Raw genomic sequence first — 22,343 nt, forward strand, 5'->3', positions numbered from 1 at the left:
ACTGTTAAGTAGAGAGAAAGAAAAAAACAGAATACAGCTGCACCAACCACAGAGAAGACATATCCCTGCTCATCAACTATGCTTGTACTACAGTTTGGATGTCTCCTACGTGTGATCTGTTACCAATATCCTTCTCTGGATGCCCCGACAGCAGGAAAATCAAAAGCTGTCTACAGCCCACAAATCAAGCTTCACTATCACAGCTTTGTTCTATTAAACAAATGAGACAAGCAGATGCGTAAAGGTTTCAGACATCTCAAAGCAGACTACCAGAATTCTTACAAGATGGCCTTTCCCAGGACTTGAAGATAAGTGGATACTATGAAGGACCTATAAAGCCTTTAGAGTGTATCATAGAAGATAAACTGATAACATATGTGGTTTGGAGTACCACAGGAAATGAATGAGGCAGATGGAAATGAGGTCAGCGGCACGTTCCCCATACTGATTTTATCCTCTATACAGATCATATTTGTCAGATCAATAGATAAAAAAGTCAAACTATGACAACTGAAAGACATAACATGGCATGCTGAGAAAACAGAATAACATACGGTTCCAGAGATATGTGAATGATATATGTACAAGTACGAACATGCTCAAGACTAAAAAAGACATAGCTGTGCATAATTTTAAACACCACTGAGATAGCTTCAATTTTTTTTTTTTTTTAAAAAGAAGAAGTTAGCACTTTTTAGTATTATTTCTCAATGCAAATGTAATACAGATTGGCAGTGCTGTGAGCTGACCTGTATGTAAAATGTTCATGAGTGTGACTTCATATATTTCAGCTCTCAAAAACAGAAGAAAGTAAGAATGAAGGCAGAGAGAACAGCCCCTGAAAAAGTGACATGCGTGACAGGAGTCGGCTTGACTTCAAAGTTGTGTCAGCAAGGTCAGATTTAAAGTTAAAGCAATTCAAGCGGCTGACTGTTAAGCTCTAAAGTTGATGGCATTAATTATCTGACTGACACTTGATTCGGGTTTTAGGCCAAAGCCACCAAAGCATGGTTTTGATTTATTTGACACTGCAAGCTTCACTAGGCAGACGTGAAGATGATGAACTCGATGTATAAACTGCAAAAGAATGCAGAGAAAATGGGATGGCATTTCTGCTTAATAAAGGAGAATGGCAGAGGAAACAGAAAGAAGCGAGAGTTTCGATATTGGTTGCAAGTATTTTGATTTAAAATCTCCCAGCAAAGCAAAGTTACAATGAGCAAATACCAATTAAACCTATTAAGGTGAAAGGCAGAAAGAAAGTCTTTAAACCATCCACAGGTGAAGACCAGTTTTCAGTATATCTGATATCAGATTCTGCCCTCAAATCTCCTTTGGGGGTCTTAGAGGAGACAGGTTGGAGGAATATGTTATAACCTGATATTGTTGATATGGATTTTTGTCCAGCAGGTCCTTGCTCTGACTGAACAATGACCTTCACACAAAGCGCGTGTGGTTAGCATATGTAAAATGTGTGTTAGCTTGTCCACATGTTTGCTTATCCATTCATTATTATTCATTCATGGGAAACCAGATCAATGAGAGTTCTCTAAATTATACAGAACATCAGCTAATCAACATTCATTAATGTAAACAGGTGCTAAAACTGTTAAAAACTTTATAAAATCAGTTTTTGCACATTTATTTTAATAATTTACTGAGGGGGAATATTTGTGTGTCTCGCCCCATTAAGTTATGTCTCAGTCACACAGGCAAATCTTATTTCCCAAGTAGTAGTTTCTGTTGTTATGAAATCCATTACTAAATCACCAGCCATTAGGGAAAGTTTGTGTTCCCCAGCTGGTTGGCAGGTGGTTGCTAGTAGTTCCCCTTTCCTTGTGGTTACTTTGATTGCTAGCAGGTTGCTGCAGTTGCTCGTAGTTTGCTCATTTTGAAATGTTGATTGATTGTGGTGCTAATGCTCAACTTTTATTTGGAAGACCAATTTTTCCGTTAGTGGTTTGCATTGCACTTCCTCAAGTTTCACTGCACCTCATTCATTAAAATGGCAAATGTTTGCAGACAAGTCATAATCTTTCATGCAAACTACAGAATACTGCTGCAGTCTAGAATTGAATGTAAACCATCGACTCCTTATTTTGGACAAAATAACAATGTATCACTAGGAGTATCAATGTGAATCACACCTTTTATCTACAAATTCATTGTTAAGATACAGCTATAAATTAAATATAATGAGTCAACAGATGTGAGCCAGTGCTTAATGTACTGTGTTATGACCAATGAAAAGTGAAGCATTCTAAGACCGACAGAACAAGAAGCTCTGCAGTTCAGTTTTTTAGTGAGTTGGGATTCGACGTGAGTAAATATTCCATACAGCTGCTTTGCTCCAGCAATACAAATACCACTACATCTGCACACACCTTAAATTCGCTGTTTTACCCTCTTGCACCATCAGGTATTAGAAATAGAAAAAGTCCTTAGGCTACAAAACTTACAGGAACTTGTTGCAAGTCCAGTGAGACTTAATTGACTTCTTCATCCATCACCGCAGAGCTTATTAGACATGCAGTCACCCTACAGGAGTTAAAGGAAATAACTTCTATGCAGTATATGCAGCCTAGGAATACTAATGGACGGGGCTGCCTTCTATTAATGATAAACTTTTATCATGCTTTAATATATTTAGGCTAAAGGAAATGTCTTTGCCTTAATATTATTGCCCATCCGTAATTTTAAAGAGACGCCCATGCATGCAAACTTATTGAACCACTTTAATGGAAATTTCTTGTCTATTACCAGAGGATGATGTCAGCAATGCTTTTCATGATGTTCACACAAGGGTGTCCTGATAATGACCACTTCTTGGTTCACATGCCTCATACATTCAAATATAATGCAAATCAGATCTGCTCTGGTTCTGACGTGACTGGCTGGAACCCTGCCTGCTATAAAAAGCTTTTATTACTTTGTGATGCCTCAAAAACATCTTTGTCAATGTCAAACGAGGGCTACAGAGTTACTATTGTCATCAAATCAGCAGTAACACAGTGTTGCAGAATGAAAAATTACTGAACTGCAGTGGCGTTTTATTTACTCCAGTTAAATGCCAAGGTCAAATGGTTTTCAGCTTAAGCAGGGAAAACAAAAGGACTTTTAGTACACAACTGCACTGCTGCATTATTGATATGATGCAATTTCTTATTAAATCCAGCTACTTCTCATTTCGTCTGCCTCCAGAAGTGCCCCCTACATGCTATGAATATTAACTAACTTGTAAGACGTGCAGCAGCTAAAATCATAATAAACTTATGAAATTTTAATGTCTTTCATTTCTTAAAACATTAAATCATTTCAATGTATTAATTCACAATTCTCTCATTCAGTCACAATGCTACTTTCCTTACATCCCTGGCACATAGATACAAGGCTGAGTGGTTTGAATTACAATAACCATACAATCTCACCCACCGCATGAATAGCGTCTTTGTTTATGGCTCAGCCAGATGAAATCCGAGTAAATGCATGTGTGCATCTAAGAATGCGAGTGTGTACATGCGGGCTTGTGCGTGTGTATTCCTTCATAGACGAGTAAGGCAGGCAGATGGCATATCGACACTAATCCTACACGTGCTGTACCCTGTACCCATGCTTTTCCATGACCCTTCACCTCCATCTGACGCCCATTCTTCGGATTCCTCCTGTTACTCAGAGAGGTTCGGCCTAACTGTATAGCATCAACATGTTTGCCTACATCAGCAGTAATTTTTCAGATAATGTTACAGTATCTAAAAACATCAGAATTCTTATGAGTTGCAGTATTGGAAATCAAACAAATGTTATAAAATGTTCACTGCATGAAAACAAAACAATGGTATGTCAGGTATAAAGTCCTAGTGCATCACACATGATGACATGTTACAGCCATTCTGAGGAAATCCCATTTTTTGTTTTTTTTATTTATTACTTGATGTTTTTTCTACAGCTTTCTGACTTCATAATTGAAAAGATTATTCCAAGTTTAGCTATTTAAGCTTTGACTTTCAGAATTGAATCTCAAAAGACCCAACTACTCCATCGAGATCTGTAAAAACAGGTTGCATGGCGGACACCGAGTTGGCTGCAAAGACAGGTGCTTGCAGAGCAGCAGAGAAGCTATGAAGAGAGCGACTTAAACCAGAATCGGGGAATCTTCACTTCCAAAGTAAAAGTTGTGCTTTACCACTGAACCCAACCGGTTTCAAAGAGTACAAATTTTTACTTTGAAGGAAAATTGTTCTCACAGTTTCACTACCACTTAGTGAGTAGCTAGTGAGTATTTGGAGACAAGTCAGCAAAGTAAGGGTTACCATGGCAATCTGCTAGCTGCCAAAGCCATCTCAAGGAGGTTTTTGGTGCAGCATAGTTTACCTCTTTGCTACCAGTTTCACGTAGCAACAGCAAACAACCTCCAGCAACCGCTTGCCAACCAGTTGGGTATTACACATTTTTTCCCCCTAGCGTCACTGACCGCTCGACAGTGTGACTAGGAGTTTAGCAGTCATTTTCATGGTTACTGCCAGCAACAGCCAGCTACGACTTACAACCAGTCAGGTAATGCTAGTTTAACTGGTGGCATTATGGTTCTAACTTGACTCTAGTGGTCCCAAGAGCCAAACCCCCCCAATGTTCTTGCAGGATTAAGGACTGATATGACAACTCGAGCTGTTTGGTTAGAGTAACAACAGGATTAGAGGCACTAATCATAAATACTGTTAGGCTTTCAGTATCAAAAATAGACACTGAAACCTAGCACTCTGCCTAAGATAGACAGAAAAGTCATACTGTGATTAGTTACATAATTACAAGCAATCACTTACCAACTTTTCTGGTAAGTCTCCGTGTTAAAACCTCCCCATAATTCTTCATAATATTAGCAACTAATATTTACTGCTTAAGAGTGCAGTGCTAGCGCGTTGTGCCACTGTAAGTAAAGATAAAGCAGTCCATTGTGTCTAAATGCTGCTATTTTCCAAACTTGTCCCCCCGCCTTTTTTTTTAAAACTGTGCGTACTTTAAATTCATTTATTGTGAGACTTTATATTTATATGTGAATAGCATAATGAATGCTTTTTTTTTTTTTCAAAAAATGTAGATTCAGTTTGTGCCAGAAACTAGTTAAATATGTAATTTTTTCCTGTCTAATCGTTCAACAAATTGTTAGCCAACAGAAAGTAGCACATGTTCATGTGTCCTCTGAGGTAGCAGCAATTAGGCTAATGTGATGGGTAATGGAGAGATCACAGCATGTCAGAGAATTAATCAGTTGCGTCTCTGTTGGATGTGGCTAATAGGTTAGCGTGGGTAGATATTACTCCACCACATATAGTCTAAGTAAAGTGGAGGATCTTAGTGCACCTTGTGTGTTTGTGTCTTTGCCCTGATCTTAAACATCAGCGTTCGAGGCACAAAAAGCAAAACCAAACCTGTTTCTGACAGTTTTCTGTCTCCTCTCTGTCCCGCTGGTATTCCTCCTTTTTGGGATGTTGGAAACGCTACACTGGTTATCTTGTATTCTGTTCGGTACGCTGTCTTTTTGGAGTGTTCTGTTTGTGCTCTTACATACTTCTCTGCTTTGGAGGTCATGGAGATTTGAGGACTTTGAGCACACTCCTCTGTACCTGACCTAGTTTCACTAGAAATTTCCCATTCTCTGCAAAAAAAAAAAAAAAAAGTAGCTGAAATTTATTACAGCTTTAGAAGTAGGGCAAGAATGGAAAGTTGCTTACCAAAGAAGAGTATTCCACAGGTAGATTGAGTTGTAGGGACATTACAAATAAGTTCTCTGAGAACATGATGATAAATATAATTATCAAGTTGTTTCAGGAAAACTGTTTTCTCTCTTTTTTTTTGACACAGCTTCAAAACCTGGCCTTCCCAGAAAAAAAGAAAGAAAATCTTTCCTCCCCCTGTATCTGGCCTGTGGCCCACCTTCAGGTCTGGAGCTTTAACCTTTAGAGACTTCTGCTGCTGCTGTTTTTTGGGTTTGGCTGAGGCTCAGTTTCCTGGGAAATTGGCCAGGCAAAGAAGTGTGGGTAGATGAGCAGAATAAAGATTTCAATTGTGCACAAGTGATCAAGTTTCCACAGGAAAAAAAGGAGATATTGTTTGGTAGGAATAAATATTACAAAATGATGTGGTATTTTGTGTATTTGCCAATTAGGAGTAAGCTCTGGTGTAAAATAACTGCAAAGAGGAAAAAAACAAAACACGAAACATCTGCTAACTGATATAAAGATTAAAGGCATGATAGGAATATAACGTGACAAGCTACTCATAAAACACACTCTTAGAGTATTTATGAACCAGTATTTAATAACAAGTTGCTATCCAGCGTCATTATATTTGACAGCCAAGAAAAGACTATTGACTCTTTCATCAAATTCAAGAAATTAAACAAGTGTCTTACTGAACTAAACTTGTGGAATCAATGTCCGCTCTCTTTCACTGTATTTTGGCAGCTTCTTTTTCCAGTCTGCACATGCTAAGTGAGAGGGAGTCCCTTGTTACAGTAATGTTAGAGATAGCCATAAAACCCGTGTTACTCATTGTCTCTTCTCATTTCAGGATAGCCATTTGTGTGTGTGTGTGTGTGTGTGTGTGTGTGTGTGTGTGTGTGTGTGTGTGTGTGTGTGTGTGTTTCACTGAAAACAGTTTGGTTTGAGAGTCAAAACAACCTCATTTGAACCATAGCTCGATGTTATCATCTCACCTGGCTATACTGTAGCATGTATCTACAAGAAATATGGTGGTGCTGAGAGTAAATACAGCAAATACAGAAAGCACAAACAGACACTTCACCACAGCAGGGCTTAGAGTACATATTTAGATTCATATCTGATCGTAATGTTAAAGTGAGCAAAACATCTCCAGCACATTTCCCACTGTTGAATGGCTGACTTCATAGCGACACACTGTATGCCAGCCATCATTTTATATTGAGGCTGGCCCATTAGATTGAGTAAGAAAAGTAATATCACCACTTGTGACGGCTCTAAAGGGTTGGCTTCAATTTCACCGAGGCTTAGAATTATCATTAGTGGCAGTTGCAAGCTGCTTTGAGTAAATGCTTTTATTGTATTTGTATCTTACTTAGGAACTATCAGCATGTATCCATCTGTGTGAAACACCCATACGCTTCCTTTTTCACAAGACTTTATGCAGTCCTGTTAAACAAAAAACAAAACTGCTTCTATTGGTGTCAAGAAGGTAAGTAACAGCCAGGTGCTGCTAATCAAATGCACTTGATCTTTTGATCATGAAATGTAACCACTGCTATAAAACAGAATGTTTGACAGTTTGCTGGTCTGGAGCTTTAAGTTGTGGCAAGGAGAAAAGGCATCGGCAGTAATCTTAGAGAAACAACTGTTGCTGCCCATCAATCTGGGAAGGACTATACGACCATTTCCAAATAATTTAAAGTCCATCCAAAGATTCATCACAAGTAGAAAACATTCAAGACAGCTGCCAATCTTGGATGTGGATTGTCCCTGAACATTCACTCCAAGGTCAAACCCTTGCAAAGCTGAGAGAAAACCCAATAGCTACATCTCAGACTATAGGCCTCAGTTAGTGTGTTAAATGTTAAACACCATAATAGTACAATTAGAAGAAAACTGACCAAGTAGGCCTTGTTTGGAAGTGCTGCTAAGAGAAAGCTTTTTCTTCTGTAAAAAGAACATGGGAGTATAGCTTATGTTTGCAAAGTTGGATCTGAACAAATCACAAAACCTCTGCAACAACCTCTGTGGATGGAACAAACCGAAGATGTCTGGTCATATAACTCAGTGCCACGTTTAGTGAAAACCAAACAGCATATTAGCACAAACACCTCAACTAACTATCAAGCGTGGCGGTAGATTGGTGATGATTTGGGCATGCAGCCACAGGACCTGGGTTGTAGTCACTGAGTTGACCATCCTCTGTGTACCAGAGTCACATGTGAGGCCATCTGTCTGATAGCTAAAGCTTTGCTAAAACTGGATCGAGCACATGCAAGCACAGCATCAAGTCTGCAATAGAATGGCTGAAAAATAAAAGAATTAAAGTGCTGCAATGGCACAGTCAAAGTCCAGAGCTTAACCTGATTGAAATGCTGTGTTGGAACCATAAGAGTGCTGTGTATAAACAAATGTCTGCAAACTTCAATGAACTGAAGCGATGCTGTAAATTAGAATAAATAAGAGTGGGCGAAAATTCCTCCACAATGATGTGGGAGACTGATAGTCATATAGAAAAGTATTACTTTTTAGTTTTTCACAGGACTGCATAGAGTCTTGTGAAAAACTCACATTTTTCATATGACTGTAGGAACGCACCTTGCTAACAAACCATGCTCACAGTAGCTAATAATTTATGACCCTGGGTGCATAGGTTAAGGTTTCAGAGCCCATAACACAAACTTCACAGATGCTACACCCATCTTTTACATACAGTCTGGTCATAAGCCAAAGAGCTGTCTGATCCAAAAAAAACTCAATCATCATACAGTGAGAACTATCATCTGCATATGTGTGGGTGCATGCCACAATTTTTATGTTAGTTCATCTTCTAGTACACTCACAGTCTTACCAGAGCTTTAGTCTCCTCCTCATCTTTGTAATAGTAGAGCTGATCCCCTTTCAGCACAAACCAGCGACTGTGCCACGTTTTGACAAAACCTCCTTGCTTCCGGAGCCACCCACACCTGATGACATTCGACTTTTGACCCTCAGTACTGACATGACCTCCGCTGCGATGAGGACTGCCATGAGACACACACTGGTCATCCATCACAGCTACTCCGACCTGCAAACAAGCAAAAGAGTTCCAGATTGATTAAACTCACAGAAGCTGCAAGTTCCACACAAACCAAACAGCACCAGTATTTTTGCAAGATGTCAATCATCATTAGAAGGATATGGAAGTTTTAATATATTTTGTCTTATCGTACAGGCCTCTGCATTGCTGGATGTGAAGCTTAAGGCACTCAGACAGAGTTGAGTGTTGCAAGGAGACAAAGGCAGAAGTGGAAATGTGGGAGGAGGAATTCATAAGCCAGATAACAAGTCCACAGACCAAACCTCAAATCTCTTTTATCTTATTCAGTGTGTCACCCACCTACACATGTTGGCCTGCTAGGTCTGATCTTGTCCCAGTTTTATATTTTATCTCTCCTACGTTTGGTGCCTCAATCTCTTGAAGTTGCAATTGGCAAGATGCATTGCCATTTTGCTGATGCCTTTTAAAGGTCTTCATAGCCAGATGCCTCTCTATAACAGTGAACTGACCTGACCACAGACCTACATGTGGAGGCTTGCTTTTATTTTAGTTTGATCCATTTGCACAATTTGAGTTGTTGAACCTTATTTATAATGTGAAGCACTTCACTTTAAGTAGGTTTAAATAGAGAATACTTTCGGCCATTTAGTGCTTATTGACTAGCATTGGTAGCAAGCTAAACTAAGATGATAAAAAAAAAAACGGTAAATGGTTTGTCATAATAACCGCATTAGCATGTCGCTGTTGGTGTTCAAAAACTGAAGGCTTACAGGGCTGCTGACATGGCTTTAGACTTTTTATTAAGGTGCAGCTAGGCAATTAAAATCACTTTGTACAAAGTCAAAGGTTTGTGTACAATTCTCATTTTTGTGATTTATTTAGACAACAACAAGTCAACAAGATTACAATATGTTAAAAGATAGGCGAATGAAAAAATGTAGTTAGTGGTACCTAAAAGATCAAACTGGTCACAAGCATTTTGCTGCTGGTATACTTTCACCTGTGCGTTAACAAACCATTTTCATCAAGTTATGATTTTCCCAGAATTGGACGGCTAGAATGACTGGGCAGAAACAGTGATGCATGTTAGCCTTTAAGAAATAAGTTTACTATCCACAAAATGCAGCCAAAGTGAAAGAAGGTGTTTTTGTTGGTCCTGAAATCTGTGAACTAATGCTAAAGCCATCTGAATCAACAGCAATGGGAAACATTTGAGCACAGAATTGTCTTGGCAATATCAGAGCAGAGAATCTTGCTGAGCTTGTGGATAACATGCTGAAAGCACATCAACTAATGAGTGCCAGAATGTCACTGAAATTGCACTTTTACATTCTCATCTTGACATTTTCCCACCAAATCTGAGTGATGTCACCAAGGTATAAAAGCATTGGAAAACCGACACCAGGAAAAATTGAATCAGAGGATGATGACCCGCTACTGTTTGTTCTTGCAAAGAGAGACGGGTGTGCAGTGCATACGCAAAAGCAAGTGCCTCAAACATGTTTGTGGATTTATTTTGAGCTAAATTGACAGAAATATGCTTTGGAGAGATCCTGAGATCGTCTTCTCTTGTTTTTGTCCAGAATAAACACATTAAAACAGTTTTTGGAAACTTCTAGCCATAGTGTTGATACATTATATTGAGATACACATCATTCACGTCAAACATCAATGATGTGTATCTCAAAAATGTTACGTGCAAGCTTAAATCAGATTTCATGTCTGAAATCAGTTGGAAAACAAAAAGATAAATAGCTCACCTGAAGTTCTCAGAAGCAAATTTTATTTATCAAAATATATTGATTTGTACACCTGTGTAATACAGGTCAGTGCAGTCTGCATATTAATGTACCCTATAACTACTATAAATATACACACCTGCATCATCATTGACATATGCTAAGACTGCTGCTGTCAGCTATAAGCACTGCCATGTTATCAGTGGCTCTGGTTGTGCTTGGCTTGGTGAATGTCCAACCATCCCACATGGACCAGATGTGGACCAGATGTGGACCAGAAGCAGCTCTGCAGTTTTCCAGGCAGCAGTGGAGCAAGTGCAGCCAGGCTGCTGGCGAATTCAAAACTCTCTCTGGTTCGGTCCAGGTAAGAATGTCACCAGTGCACGTTCATGCACGAGCATACTCGCGCCTTTGCACTCCTCGAAGAAAATAGCTGTTTTCCCATTGCAGTGCGGTGACTACAACCTACTTATTATCTTTTATCCATCTCAAGTTCGTCTTTGTTCCACTTTCATGCTAGATGAATACATGGAAAGCATGAGTAGGGCTTTTCTGTCAACAAAGAGATCAGTTCATTCAGAGAAAAATGATGGTGTGGGCTCATCTAACACTAATATTGGTGGGAATAATCTCGGTTTCCCTGCATGCATTTATTCGTCATCATGTTGGCCAGTCTGCAAGCACACAAATAAACAGAAAAACCAGTAATATCAAAAGTCACTCCAGATTCACTGATATGCTCATAGAGTCACCTGCTGTATTAGGAGTATGAAGCCATAGCCCCACATTTTTATGCCTCCTGCATGGGGCACAGCTAACAGCACTGCTGGGACCAACCAATGGTAAAACTTTGAATTGAAACTGTAAATAACTCAGCCCTTTCTTAATGTGAATATCTTGGATCTGGCTGACAGTAGAAATACCATTTAGATTTACATTACACTGTGGCCCAGTCCAGGGGTAATAAATTGCCGTACAAATGCATAGCCATTACTAAATCTATAAATTACCTGACAAATGGAATAGAAGCAGAAGAAAAGTTAGTGTTTTTATCGGCCCATGCAGGAACTGCATGATGAATGGTGACCTTTGCAAAGTTACTCATTTTAATTGTTATGGTCTCACTAAAAGCACATTCATATTTGTGGGTGACATAAACAAGTCTAATAGTCTCAATAGAAAAGAACAGCAATAAACTGATGAACAATGTACAGTATATGTATATGATCATCAGGTTCTTCATTTAGCAGTTTTCAAAAGCAGTGAAACGCATGATGCTTTATCACTTATGCACATCACATTCCTGAGTTTTAATTGATAGAAACCCAATGAAGCAGATAACCATTTCCTCAAAAGCTTGCATACATATCACAAATAAGAAATCATAACAGCAGCGGATGGTTTATGTGGTCATCAAGCAACAACAACCCAAACAAGTGCTAAGGTAAGCTCAATGACCCGTTTTCCAAACCAGCCATTCGTTGTGGAAGACACCTCCCCAGTACATGCATATAGTTGTGGCTGTAAGCATATTTATGAAGCACCAGCAAAGTCTCTTCAGAGCACATCACTGTTATATCGATTCAGCATTTTGAAAACCACCTCCAAGAGCTGTATACTGTGTCCCAGTAAAACACCTGTGTGTACAGATGCATGTGTGCAGCAGCGTATCAGTCCCTTGAGCCACAGTCTCAAAATAAACAGCGGCACACTGGAACAGTAATATTAATGACTTTTTGGTCTCCCGGCATAACCCCACTGTTAGGAAAGGGAGGAAACTAGTGACACACGAAGACAAGAAAGCTTTCAGATTCAGTCTGCTTTAAACTTTAAGGTGCTTTCTTTTACATACAACCGTACAGGTAGAGTACATTTCAAATGAAGACAGTAATGTAATCAATGTTGTTTAAGTTAGAGGCTGACATGAACCCTTGTTTTTTTAGTAAGGTGATCAGATCAAGCATGATACAGAATTTGGCATTTAATTTTCAAAGCAATATTTATCATTTAAAACCAGAAAAAGCAATTGTTTATGAGCTTTTCAGCAATGTGTATTTCTGACCTAGTTGGCAACACTGTGCAAAGACACGTTCTTGACTGTGTACCACCATCTGCTCGGCTGTGATGCTGCTCTTATGCATGTGCTGCAGACTGAGCTGAGATCATTCTAAACAATACAAAGAAGCAACATGCACTCACTGGCTGCTTTCTCAGATTCACCTGTTCAGCTGCTTATTAATGTAATTATCTCATCAGCCAATCGCGTGGCAGTAAGTCAATGCATTTAGGCATGTACATATGGTCAAATCAGCTGAAGGTCAAAAATAGCTGAAGTTCAAACTTTCATATGGGAAAGAAAGGCAATTTTATGAATGCTGCACGGTTGTTGTTGTGAGATGGGCTGGGAGTATTTCTGAAACTGCTGATCTACTGGGATTTTCCCACACAACCATCTTTAAGGTTTACAGAGAATGTTCTGAAAAAGAGACGATATCCAGCCGCCACAGTCTAGCTGGGTATTGTTGCTGACTATATCGGTCCCTTTTATGACCACAGTGATGGTTGCTTCCAGCATGATAGCACACCACAAAGCTCAAAACATCACAAACAGGTTTCTTGAACATGAAAATAAGTCTACTGTAGTCAAATGACCTCCAAATCACCAGATCTCAATCCAACAGAGCACCTTTGGGATGTGGTGGATCATCATGGATGTGCAGCTGACAAACCTGGAACAGCTGCAGCACCTAGTTGGAGCTACGGCATGAAGAATGAAGGTAGTTGTTATATATATAGGGAGTGCAGAATTATTAGGCAAATGAGTATTTTGTCCACATCATCCTCTTCATGCATGTTGTCTTACTCCAAGCTGTATAGGCTCGAAAGCCTACTACCAATTAAGCATATTAGGTGATGTGCATCTCTGTAATGAGAAGGGGTGTGGTCTAATGACATCAACACCCTATATCAGGTGTGCATAATTATTAGGCAACGTCCTTTCCTTTGGCAAAATGGGTCAAAAGAAGGACTTGATAGGCTCAGAAAAGTCAAAAATAGTGAGATATCTTGCAGAGGGATGCAGCGGTCTCAAAATTGCAAAGCTTCTGAAGCGTGATCATCGAACAATCAAGCGTTTCATTCAAAATCGTCAACAGGGTCGCAAGAAGCGTGTGGAAAACCAAGGCACAAAATAACTGCCCATGAACTGAGAAAAGTCAAGCGTGCAGCTGCCAAGATGCCACTTGCCACCAGTTTGGCCATATTTCAGAGCTGCAACATCACTGGAGTGCCCAAAAGCACAAGGTGTGCAATACTCAGAGACATGGCCAAGGTAAGAAAGGCTGAAAGACGACCACCACTGAACAAGACACACAAGCTGAAACGTCAAGACTGGGCCAAGAAATATCTCAAGACTGGTTTTTCTAAGGTTTTATGGACTGATGAAATGAGAGTGAGTCTTGATGGGCCAGATGGATGGGCCCGTGGCTGGATTGGTAAAGGGCAGAGAGCTCCAGTCCGACTCAGACGCCAGCAAGGTGGAGGTGGAGTACTGGTTTGGGCTGGTATCATCAAAGATGAGCTTGTGGGGCCTTTTCGGGTTGAGGATGGAGTCAAGCTCAACTCCCAGTCCTACTGCCAGTTTCTGGAAGACACCTTCTTCAAGCAGTGGTACAGGAAGAAGTCTGCATCCTTCAAGAAAACCATGATTTTCATGCAGGACAATGCTCCATCACACCAAGTACTCCACAGCGTGGCTGGAAAGAAAGGGTATAAAAGAAGAAAAACTAATGACATGGCCACCTTGTTCACCTGATCTGAACCCCATTGAGAACCTGTGGTCCATCATCAAATGTGAGATTTACAAGGAGGGAAAACAGTACACCTCTCTGAACAGTGTCTGGGAGGCTGTGGTTGCTGCTGCACGCAATGTTGATGGTGAACAGATCAAAACACTGACAGAATCCATGGATGGCAGGCTTTTGAGTGTCCTTGCAAAGAAAGGTGGCTATATTGGTCGCTGATTTGTTTTTGTTTTGTTTTTGAATGTCAGAAATGTATATTTGTGAATGTGGAGATGTTATATTGGTTTCACTGGTAAAAATTAATAATTGAAATGGGTATATATTTGTTTTTTGTTAAGTTGCCTAATAATTATGCACAGTAATAGTCACCTGCACACACAGATATCCCCCTAAAATAGCTAAAACTAAAAACAAACTAAAAACTACTTCCAAAAACATTCAGCTTTGATATTAATGAGTTTTTTGGGTTCATTGAGAACATGGTTGTTGTTCAATAATAAAATTATTCCTCAAAAATACAACTTGCCTAATAATTCTGCACTCCCTGTATATATATATATATTCATTCTAGTATCTACTAGATGTATGTCAATTTTTCGGTTTCAACAGCTAATTATGGTCAAACAATATATCAGTGAGACTTTAATCCAAACTACCATCTGTCATGCCAACTAGATTGTATTTCATTGCTAACATTACTTCTGTTTCAGCCAACAGGGAACATTCAAGGTGCCTTGTACTTAACACGATGCTAGAATTTTCTCATAACATGCCTGAGAACTTTGCCCATGATGAAGAAAAAACACCCTGACCTTCACTGTAAACATCAGCTTTGTATATATTTCACACGCATGCACACACACACAGACACACCCGCACACTCAGAGTGCTGAATTGTAGATATCTTCGTGCTGTCCTTCTAAGGTTGTGCAGCATGCACTATAATTTCTTAGCAGGGTGCAACATATCTGTGGTTCTGAGGCAGTCCGATAAAAATGAATGAACTGAGAGCACACAAGTCAAGCAGAAAAAAAAGCAGAGACTGATTTCTCTGTGTTGAAGTGAGAAGAAGTCTTTCAAAACACCATCAGTGCTGGTCCCTTATTGAGCACAGACGTATTAATAGGCAGTCTTTGTCCATGGGAAACTGAGCCAGGTTGCATCAGCTTCATGGACTTTGTTGATTTAAAAATATACATCTGTCAATGAAATAATAAAAATACAGGCAGCAGATGTATCATAAGTGATGACAGCTATTTTCTGAAGCAGGCAGAAAGGTACCAAGTGGTACAATAAAGCATTGTTTCATAGTACATAACCATGTGATAAAAACAAAAAGGGGCTCTATGTTTAGCTTGCCGCTAAGGCTTTAACATATACAGCCATAAATAAAGTTATGGCAACTTTTACACATTAGCTGGCCAAGTTTTAAGTGATGTCATATGTACCATATGTTGGATAACAGTATAGCCATGCGCTATGAAATAAAGATATCTAAGAGGTCGAAAGGAAGGTGACCAAGGCTGTAAAGTCTCTGAAATGTGACACCAGAGACCTTCCTGTCTACACAGGACTGGTCTCACAGCATCAGGAGGTTGCTAGTTTTCACTGCTTACACACACTGTTTGTTCCCCATATGGGAAACTACTGAAGCTAAGAGCACACAAAAAAGCCTTAGCTGCTGTTTGACATGTCTTTATTTGAACTGAACTAGTTTCGAAGAAAGGAAGATTGAGGCCTTGCTGCACTGTGTGGCTCTTCCTTTGGGAAATTAAAGTTCTGCTTTTCTTGCAGATAAAGACTACAAAAGAGCTAGCAAAAGATATATTTGGGCTGTAGAAAACAAGGATATTCCACCCTCTGCTTATTGGAGCTATAGAGATAATTGCATAAATGGTTGAACTTTTTGGTCTTGGCAGAAAATTCTGCCAGATGGGCCACCACAGGAAGTGACTGGTCACAACAGCAGCCCAGAGCACTGCTGAGAGGTAATTGGATTCAACAAAGTTAGAACTACTGACTTTCCCACTCTGCGGCTGCCACAAAGCATGAGGATGAAATGTTAATGTTTAAGCACATCTACTAACACTGAAATCTGTGCAGTGATATCAGGCAAATTACCAACCATGTACTTTTGCAGTCAAGCTTTAGTTGTTGCATGACACATAAGGGACAGTTCCTGTGTAGTCAAGCATCCAAACCCAGCTAACCCTACATCTAGAACTCGTCCTGCTTCTGTACTTGTGCTTGTCATGTGCAGGGCTTAGTTTTTAAAATAGGCATCTCAAGCATAATGCCCAGGGCCCAGAAGCGGCCCAGCACAGACTCCAATCCGGTCCACCGGAAGGTTTTGGAAAATGGGTATAGATCTGAACTATTGATGAAGATTTCCCCCACTGCCATTGATACTACAAAGTATTAAGAAAAAGATAAACTAGTACAAACATATCAAAGGTCCTGTTTTTCACTGTCGCCTATAGACATTTCACAAAAAAAAGACATTTTCTATGAATTAAATGACAAGACAAATAATAATAGAAATAATAAGCTCCTCAGGTTTCTAAGAAAATCACATTTTTCAAAACCTTTCAAAATCTGTTGTGACTTATTTGTTCATATAAAACAGACTCAAATACAAAGTGGGCCAAAATTGAAAACTGGAACAAAATTGTGGGCTAACATTGATATTTATTGGAAAAAAAAACCTTCCTCCAGATAAAAGAATGAATCTTTTCTTATGGACTGAATATGGAACAAGCAAAGCTTAATACTAAACAATATATATATTAGCTGTATAATACCAGTAGGCCAGCTCTAATAGTAATTTGGTATGGCTTCGCGGGCCAAATGTAATTAGGCTGTGGGCCAAATTTGGCCCGCGGGCCAGAGTTTGACACCTATGATATAAAAGGTCACTGACAGTCTCAGCTAAGTAAATATTCCCCAGCTTGAAGTATTAATGATTCACTGATAAACAGAAGAGATAAATTCTTCATTTGTGTCATTGCACATTGCAGCAAGCACTGCCATTACCATCAGTCTGTCACCAGTCCTCAGTTCTGCATTTTCAGCAGCTGTAACCTACTTTGAACCTGGTGCTTGCCAGTAAAACCAGAGCCAACTTTCCTTGGGTCATGTAAATCAGTAGTCCAAGAACAAAAATATAAAGCAGCAATGGCTCATCTCCCTTTCTCTGTCTTCACCATGATTGACAGGTGAGTGACTCTACCCTGAACTGACAGACTGTGTGTCATGAAGCTACATTTAGATTTTTTTGTTCACATGAATATGTACTAACTGTGCTAACAGCACAAAAGACCACAAAACACGCAAGATGAAACATGAACTTGCATTACCAGTCAGTGCCATCAACTCTTTAAATATCTCTAACCACCCTCACCCCCTCTCTCGAAACGCAGAGGGCCTCTGTGACCAGCATGTGTTAAAGACAAATATAACCCTCGGCTGCCAAAGCTGCTACCTCGAGAGCAGTCTGTTTCTATTAGACTTCTGTTATAAAGTCACAGAGGTGAGAGGACGGCATGCTGCTTGCTGCGCTGTTGCTGTGCTAATCACCGGAAAGGATGTGAAAGAGGAAGGGCTTCAGAGCAGTCACAGATGGAAGTACTCGCACACATGTGAAAAAAATAAATAAGGATAATAATCCATTGCTCCATCCAACACTCACACAATTTAGGCCTACGGTGATTTAACGTGGGACGGGGTTACAGGGAGTTCAGGATCTGAGGAGCTGTCTTTCATTATAGGGTAAGAAACATCAATGATTGCTTACTACCCACACAAGTCATTGTGAGTCATGCAGAAAGATGGATGGATGGATGGAAGCGAGACGAGAAGCAAGGAGGCGAGGCGAGCAGTGTAATATATCACAAACACTAAGGGTCAGTTCTTGGAGAGGAATTTCTTGGAGTTCCCAATAAACTGGCTTTATTTTATGAATCAGTGTGACGAGTCAGCATCTGTTTTGTCTACGCAACAATTTAGACACCATGTGTGCCCCTCGTTCTCCACTATGCTGGCTTTGTGGTATGATACACTCATTTCATTAGCATACCCCCCACCCACCAAAACACACAGATACACACACACTTGTTTCCCTCCATGCCATGTGTCACAGTATGTCTGGGAACAGAGCAGCAACCCTGTGGAGAGATGAAGGTGAAGACTTCACATTGACCCCTGACTCATCTCACACTTTTTTGACACTGTGACAACTGAATGACAATACTGTTAATTTGGCTGTCTCTACAGTACATGAAGAGGATATTTTCCTGATGGGGAAAAAAAGGACGCCATGCAAGATCATACGCTGCCAGGTGAGAGGGGCAAAGTGAAAACAGCGCCCAGTGGCCGCAGTCATTTTCACTAGTGATGTTTGCTGGAAGGAGTTTATGCTGACTCTGCATTATAACCTCCATAAATGTCACACAAGATGCTGTGCCTGGTGACAAAACAAAAATAGCAAATTGTCAGTTTGAATATAAAGATTAGCCGTGTCTACTTGATTTAATCTTTTTTTCCAAAACATGAAGAAAATTAAACAAAAACAAACAAACAAACAAACAAAAAAAACACCTTTAGCTATAGGACTTCCAATCTGAACTCTAGATTTGCTGCAGTTCAGTCCTTCTGGTCCCCGCACCCTCTTCAGTAACCAGACATTACATGGCTAGACCTGGGAACAGTCCCGCACAGCAGCTGACACGGGGAACCTGATCCCTGAGCTTTCCAGCAGCACAGCTTGTGAGCTGTAGACATTCCTGGCACACGGGAGTCATCATCCTTCCTTCTACTGGTTTGCTCTCATGTATTTCTTTTCCATTCACACTTCTGTTTTACCGATGTTCTGTCATGATCCCTTTAACTCTTTCTTTTCTCCACCACGTTCCTCTCTTTGTTGACTACTTTTTCCATTTTAGTAAGCTGGAATGAGTGACATTCTCTCTCTCTCTCTCCCACACACACACACACACACACACACACACACACACACACACCAGTTCAAAAATGTTTCCAAACAGTACTGACTATCTTGTGATCAAATCGTACCAGCCAAGATGCCAAGGTGTTCTTGGTCCAGAATATTTGAAAAGAATATAGGATTTAGGATAAAAAGAAATATAACAATTGGTTATTTTCATATGAGAAGTTAATTATACAAAAATGAAAACTAATGTGGGACAAGGGCTTAAAATGTGTATGGGAATGCAGACCCTACTCCCCTTTGTCCCTGTACTCCTGGCACACTTCACTCAATAATGTAAAACCACATCAATCTTTGAAACCAGGCAAACATGTAAGATGTGTTTTTACCATAAATCAAATCCATCCACAGATAGACAAACTTCTACGTGCTACAGTCAAAAGTACTCAGAACTGAGGTCATAAGCAACAGTCTTACCATTTTGAAGATTATTCTATTGGTTTAACTGTACGGCATAACAAAACCTGACACTTACTAATTTTTCCCGAAAGTTTAATGCTGAAGTTTAATGCTTCCCGGCCTTCCAACAACAATTGCCACACATGCTCCTAATTTCATATTTCAGCCACACATGTGTAGCTTTTAGACAATAACGGAGCTAATGGAAAAAGACTACAGCTTAAAGACAGTTTTGCGCGTTAATGCACAGATTCATAGCAGCTCAGAAGTCGTGCATTTGACGTTTCCATTGCTCAACATGGCAGTCACCGCAGGTGTAACTACTTCACACAATAAATCACTTTAATGAGCCATTAACCCAGCGATGCCGCTTTAAAAAAATGTGCCAAAGCAAAACCACATGCCATATTTACTGTGCTGTAGTCTAAGGTGAAGAATGCCTGTTATGACTGAAATATAAATAAATAGTAACAAAGTGTCCGTTTTGCTTACAGCATTTTCATAATCATAACAAAGAGTCAAGAGATTTACTGAACGGACTCACCTTTCAAACGACCAGCCCTGTTGAATCTCACAGCTCGGATGTGTGGTGATGCCCAGACACCGTATCCTCTTCAGCGACAGGTCAATCAATCAACTACAAGACAAATCCCGCTCACACACAAGCTCAAGTTGTCCTCATGCTCAGCTGCTGCTGCTGTTGTTGTTGCTCCCCTCCTGGACTGGCACAGTGTATGAGTGTGTGTGCAGTGTGGATTGAGTTAGCCGAGACTCAGTCGAGCTGTTAGAAACTTTTCCCCTGACTGCTCACACCATCTGCACGCTGAGAAAGTCTCCGCTGTTGGACAGGATGACTGTTGCGGTCAGCACAGTCACACACACACGGGGCACCATTACAGCTGGAGTCCGCCCAGGCACGTGCACACGCACACAAACGCGCTCACGCCGTCTTTCTCAGCACCGCAGTATCTGCAGTCCCAGCTCCTCCAGTCATCCCGGCTGCTGAGGCGCTCACGCTCGGTGTGAGACAGCAGTGTGTGTTGGTACAGAGAGGTGGAGGAGGAGGCAGGGAGGGGAGGAGTGTGTGTGTGTGTGTGTGTGTGTGTGTGTGTGTGTGTGTGTGTGTGATACAGAGAGAGAAATCATGTTTGAGGAAGTCTCAAAGAGCGAGGGAGAGCTCCGACTGAGCAGTGCCTCAGTTGACTTTCTCTTTTATTTCAGCATACAGAGCAAAGTAACCAGCAGTTTTGAAACTTGTGCTGCTCATCTTAAAATTTCAACAGCCAGGAAATTTCCCACAGCAGGCTAATAATGCAGAATAAACAGAAAAAATCTCGACTTTTCCACACACCATCTGTGACTAATCCAGCGTGCATACACACCCAGAGTTTTACGGGGTCTTCAACATGACATGTACAAACGACTGCGTGCAGGCAGCTCAGCAAACATTTATTCAGTCACTCTGTCCTCACTTTGGTCCCAGCCCAGCTGTATACATAGCCCCTGGAAAGTGTTGCTTTTTTGGGGGGGGTGGTCTAAAAGTTGTTGATGTTTTTTTTTTCTTAAATTCATAGTGCTGCATTAGCTAATTCTGGTGAGGAGGCGTTTTTCATTCTGTAATTTACAAATAAAGTAGTGCCTGGGATGAGATCGCATGAGCTGTCACAGTCTGAATCACTGTATCTGTGCTCCTGCAGGCAGAACGTCTGAGTTGTGTGGTAATTTCCCATCATTATGCTTCTTATTCAGCATATTTTACAATAAAGAGCAACACGGCTGGTTATGATCACACTAATCCACTTTTTTAGGTTACATGAACAAATATTGCTGCTCATCTGTTTGTTTATGTTATTTACTTTTTTCTACTTGGAGGGAAGGCTATCTTCAATGAGCTTACCATTTGTATCACTATTTGTAAAATAGCTTCCGTACTTAAATGATTTGTTTGCATGGTCTGTGCAATATGTGATGACTGAATGAATCAATAAATATCAAACATTTAATTTAAAATTGGTGATAAAAAAAAAAAAATGCACTGGCTATTTCATACCCCATAGCATAATAGCACAATGTCAGTAAAGGAATAGATTAATTTTTTTGCATTTGAAAGAAAAAAAAAATTTCAAGCTCAAATGCATAATTTACAGAACTGGTCAGCATGCAAACTACATTTTATGTTATCACCACAGGACCAGCATTTATGAATTCCCAATTTATCCCCTGAGCCTGCAAAAGGTGCTCATTACCAACAGAGAGACGCAAATTCCAGTCTGTGTAGGAGGTAGCTGGTGTGCCAACAATAATTACTTCCTCAAAATCAAATCATCTGCATGATGATGAGTTTGTTTGCAAACTCACAGGTAATAAGATGCGGGCAAATTTGACCTGTTGTGGTGGTGCAGTCCTGCGGAGGAGCTGGTTGAGTGAGGTGACGGAGAACTTTAAATGAAGTGCTGACAACTGTGGAGGAGATAATATCAACAAGCAAGGTCCCAGCTGGGTTCCTGACATAGTAGAGGGTCAAGTGAAGGCTCAGGCCTTTCTTTATTATCTATTAGCTGGCTGTGGGCAAGAGAGAGAGAGATCCATGACCTGTTTAGCACCAATCATTAAATTGTGATCATAATTCTCTGGTCA

The 22,343-nt window shown here is 40.2% G+C and overlaps 1 protein-coding gene across 2 annotated transcripts in view; it reads right to left on the bottom strand.

The window, feature by feature from the left end:
• Window positions 1-20,784, bottom strand: part of arhgap24 (Rho GTPase activating protein 24) — an 82,352-nt gene extending 61,568 nt beyond the window's left edge. The window contains exons 1-2 of one of the 2 annotated variants that reach the window (XM_040053420.1): window positions 20,251-20,784; window positions 8,572-8,787 (exon numbers count right to left, since the gene is read on the bottom strand). In XM_040053420.1, coding sequence (XP_039909354.1) covers window positions 8,572-8,772 — 201 coding nt within the window. In that variant the 5' untranslated portion in view covers window positions 8,773-8,787; window positions 20,251-20,784. Of the gene's footprint in view, window positions 1-5,426; window positions 5,654-8,571; window positions 8,788-20,250 lie in introns of those variants that run through there. The other variant, XM_040053424.1, reaches the window with a different exon arrangement.
• Window positions 20,785-22,343: the final 1,559 nt, after the last annotated feature.

This window comes from Simochromis diagramma, unplaced genomic scaffold (genome assembly GCF_900408965.1).
Source record: "Simochromis diagramma unplaced genomic scaffold, fSimDia1.1 OVJJ01000596.1, whole genome shotgun sequence".
Classification (NCBI taxonomy): Eukaryota; Metazoa; Chordata; class Actinopteri; order Cichliformes; family Cichlidae; genus Simochromis; species Simochromis diagramma.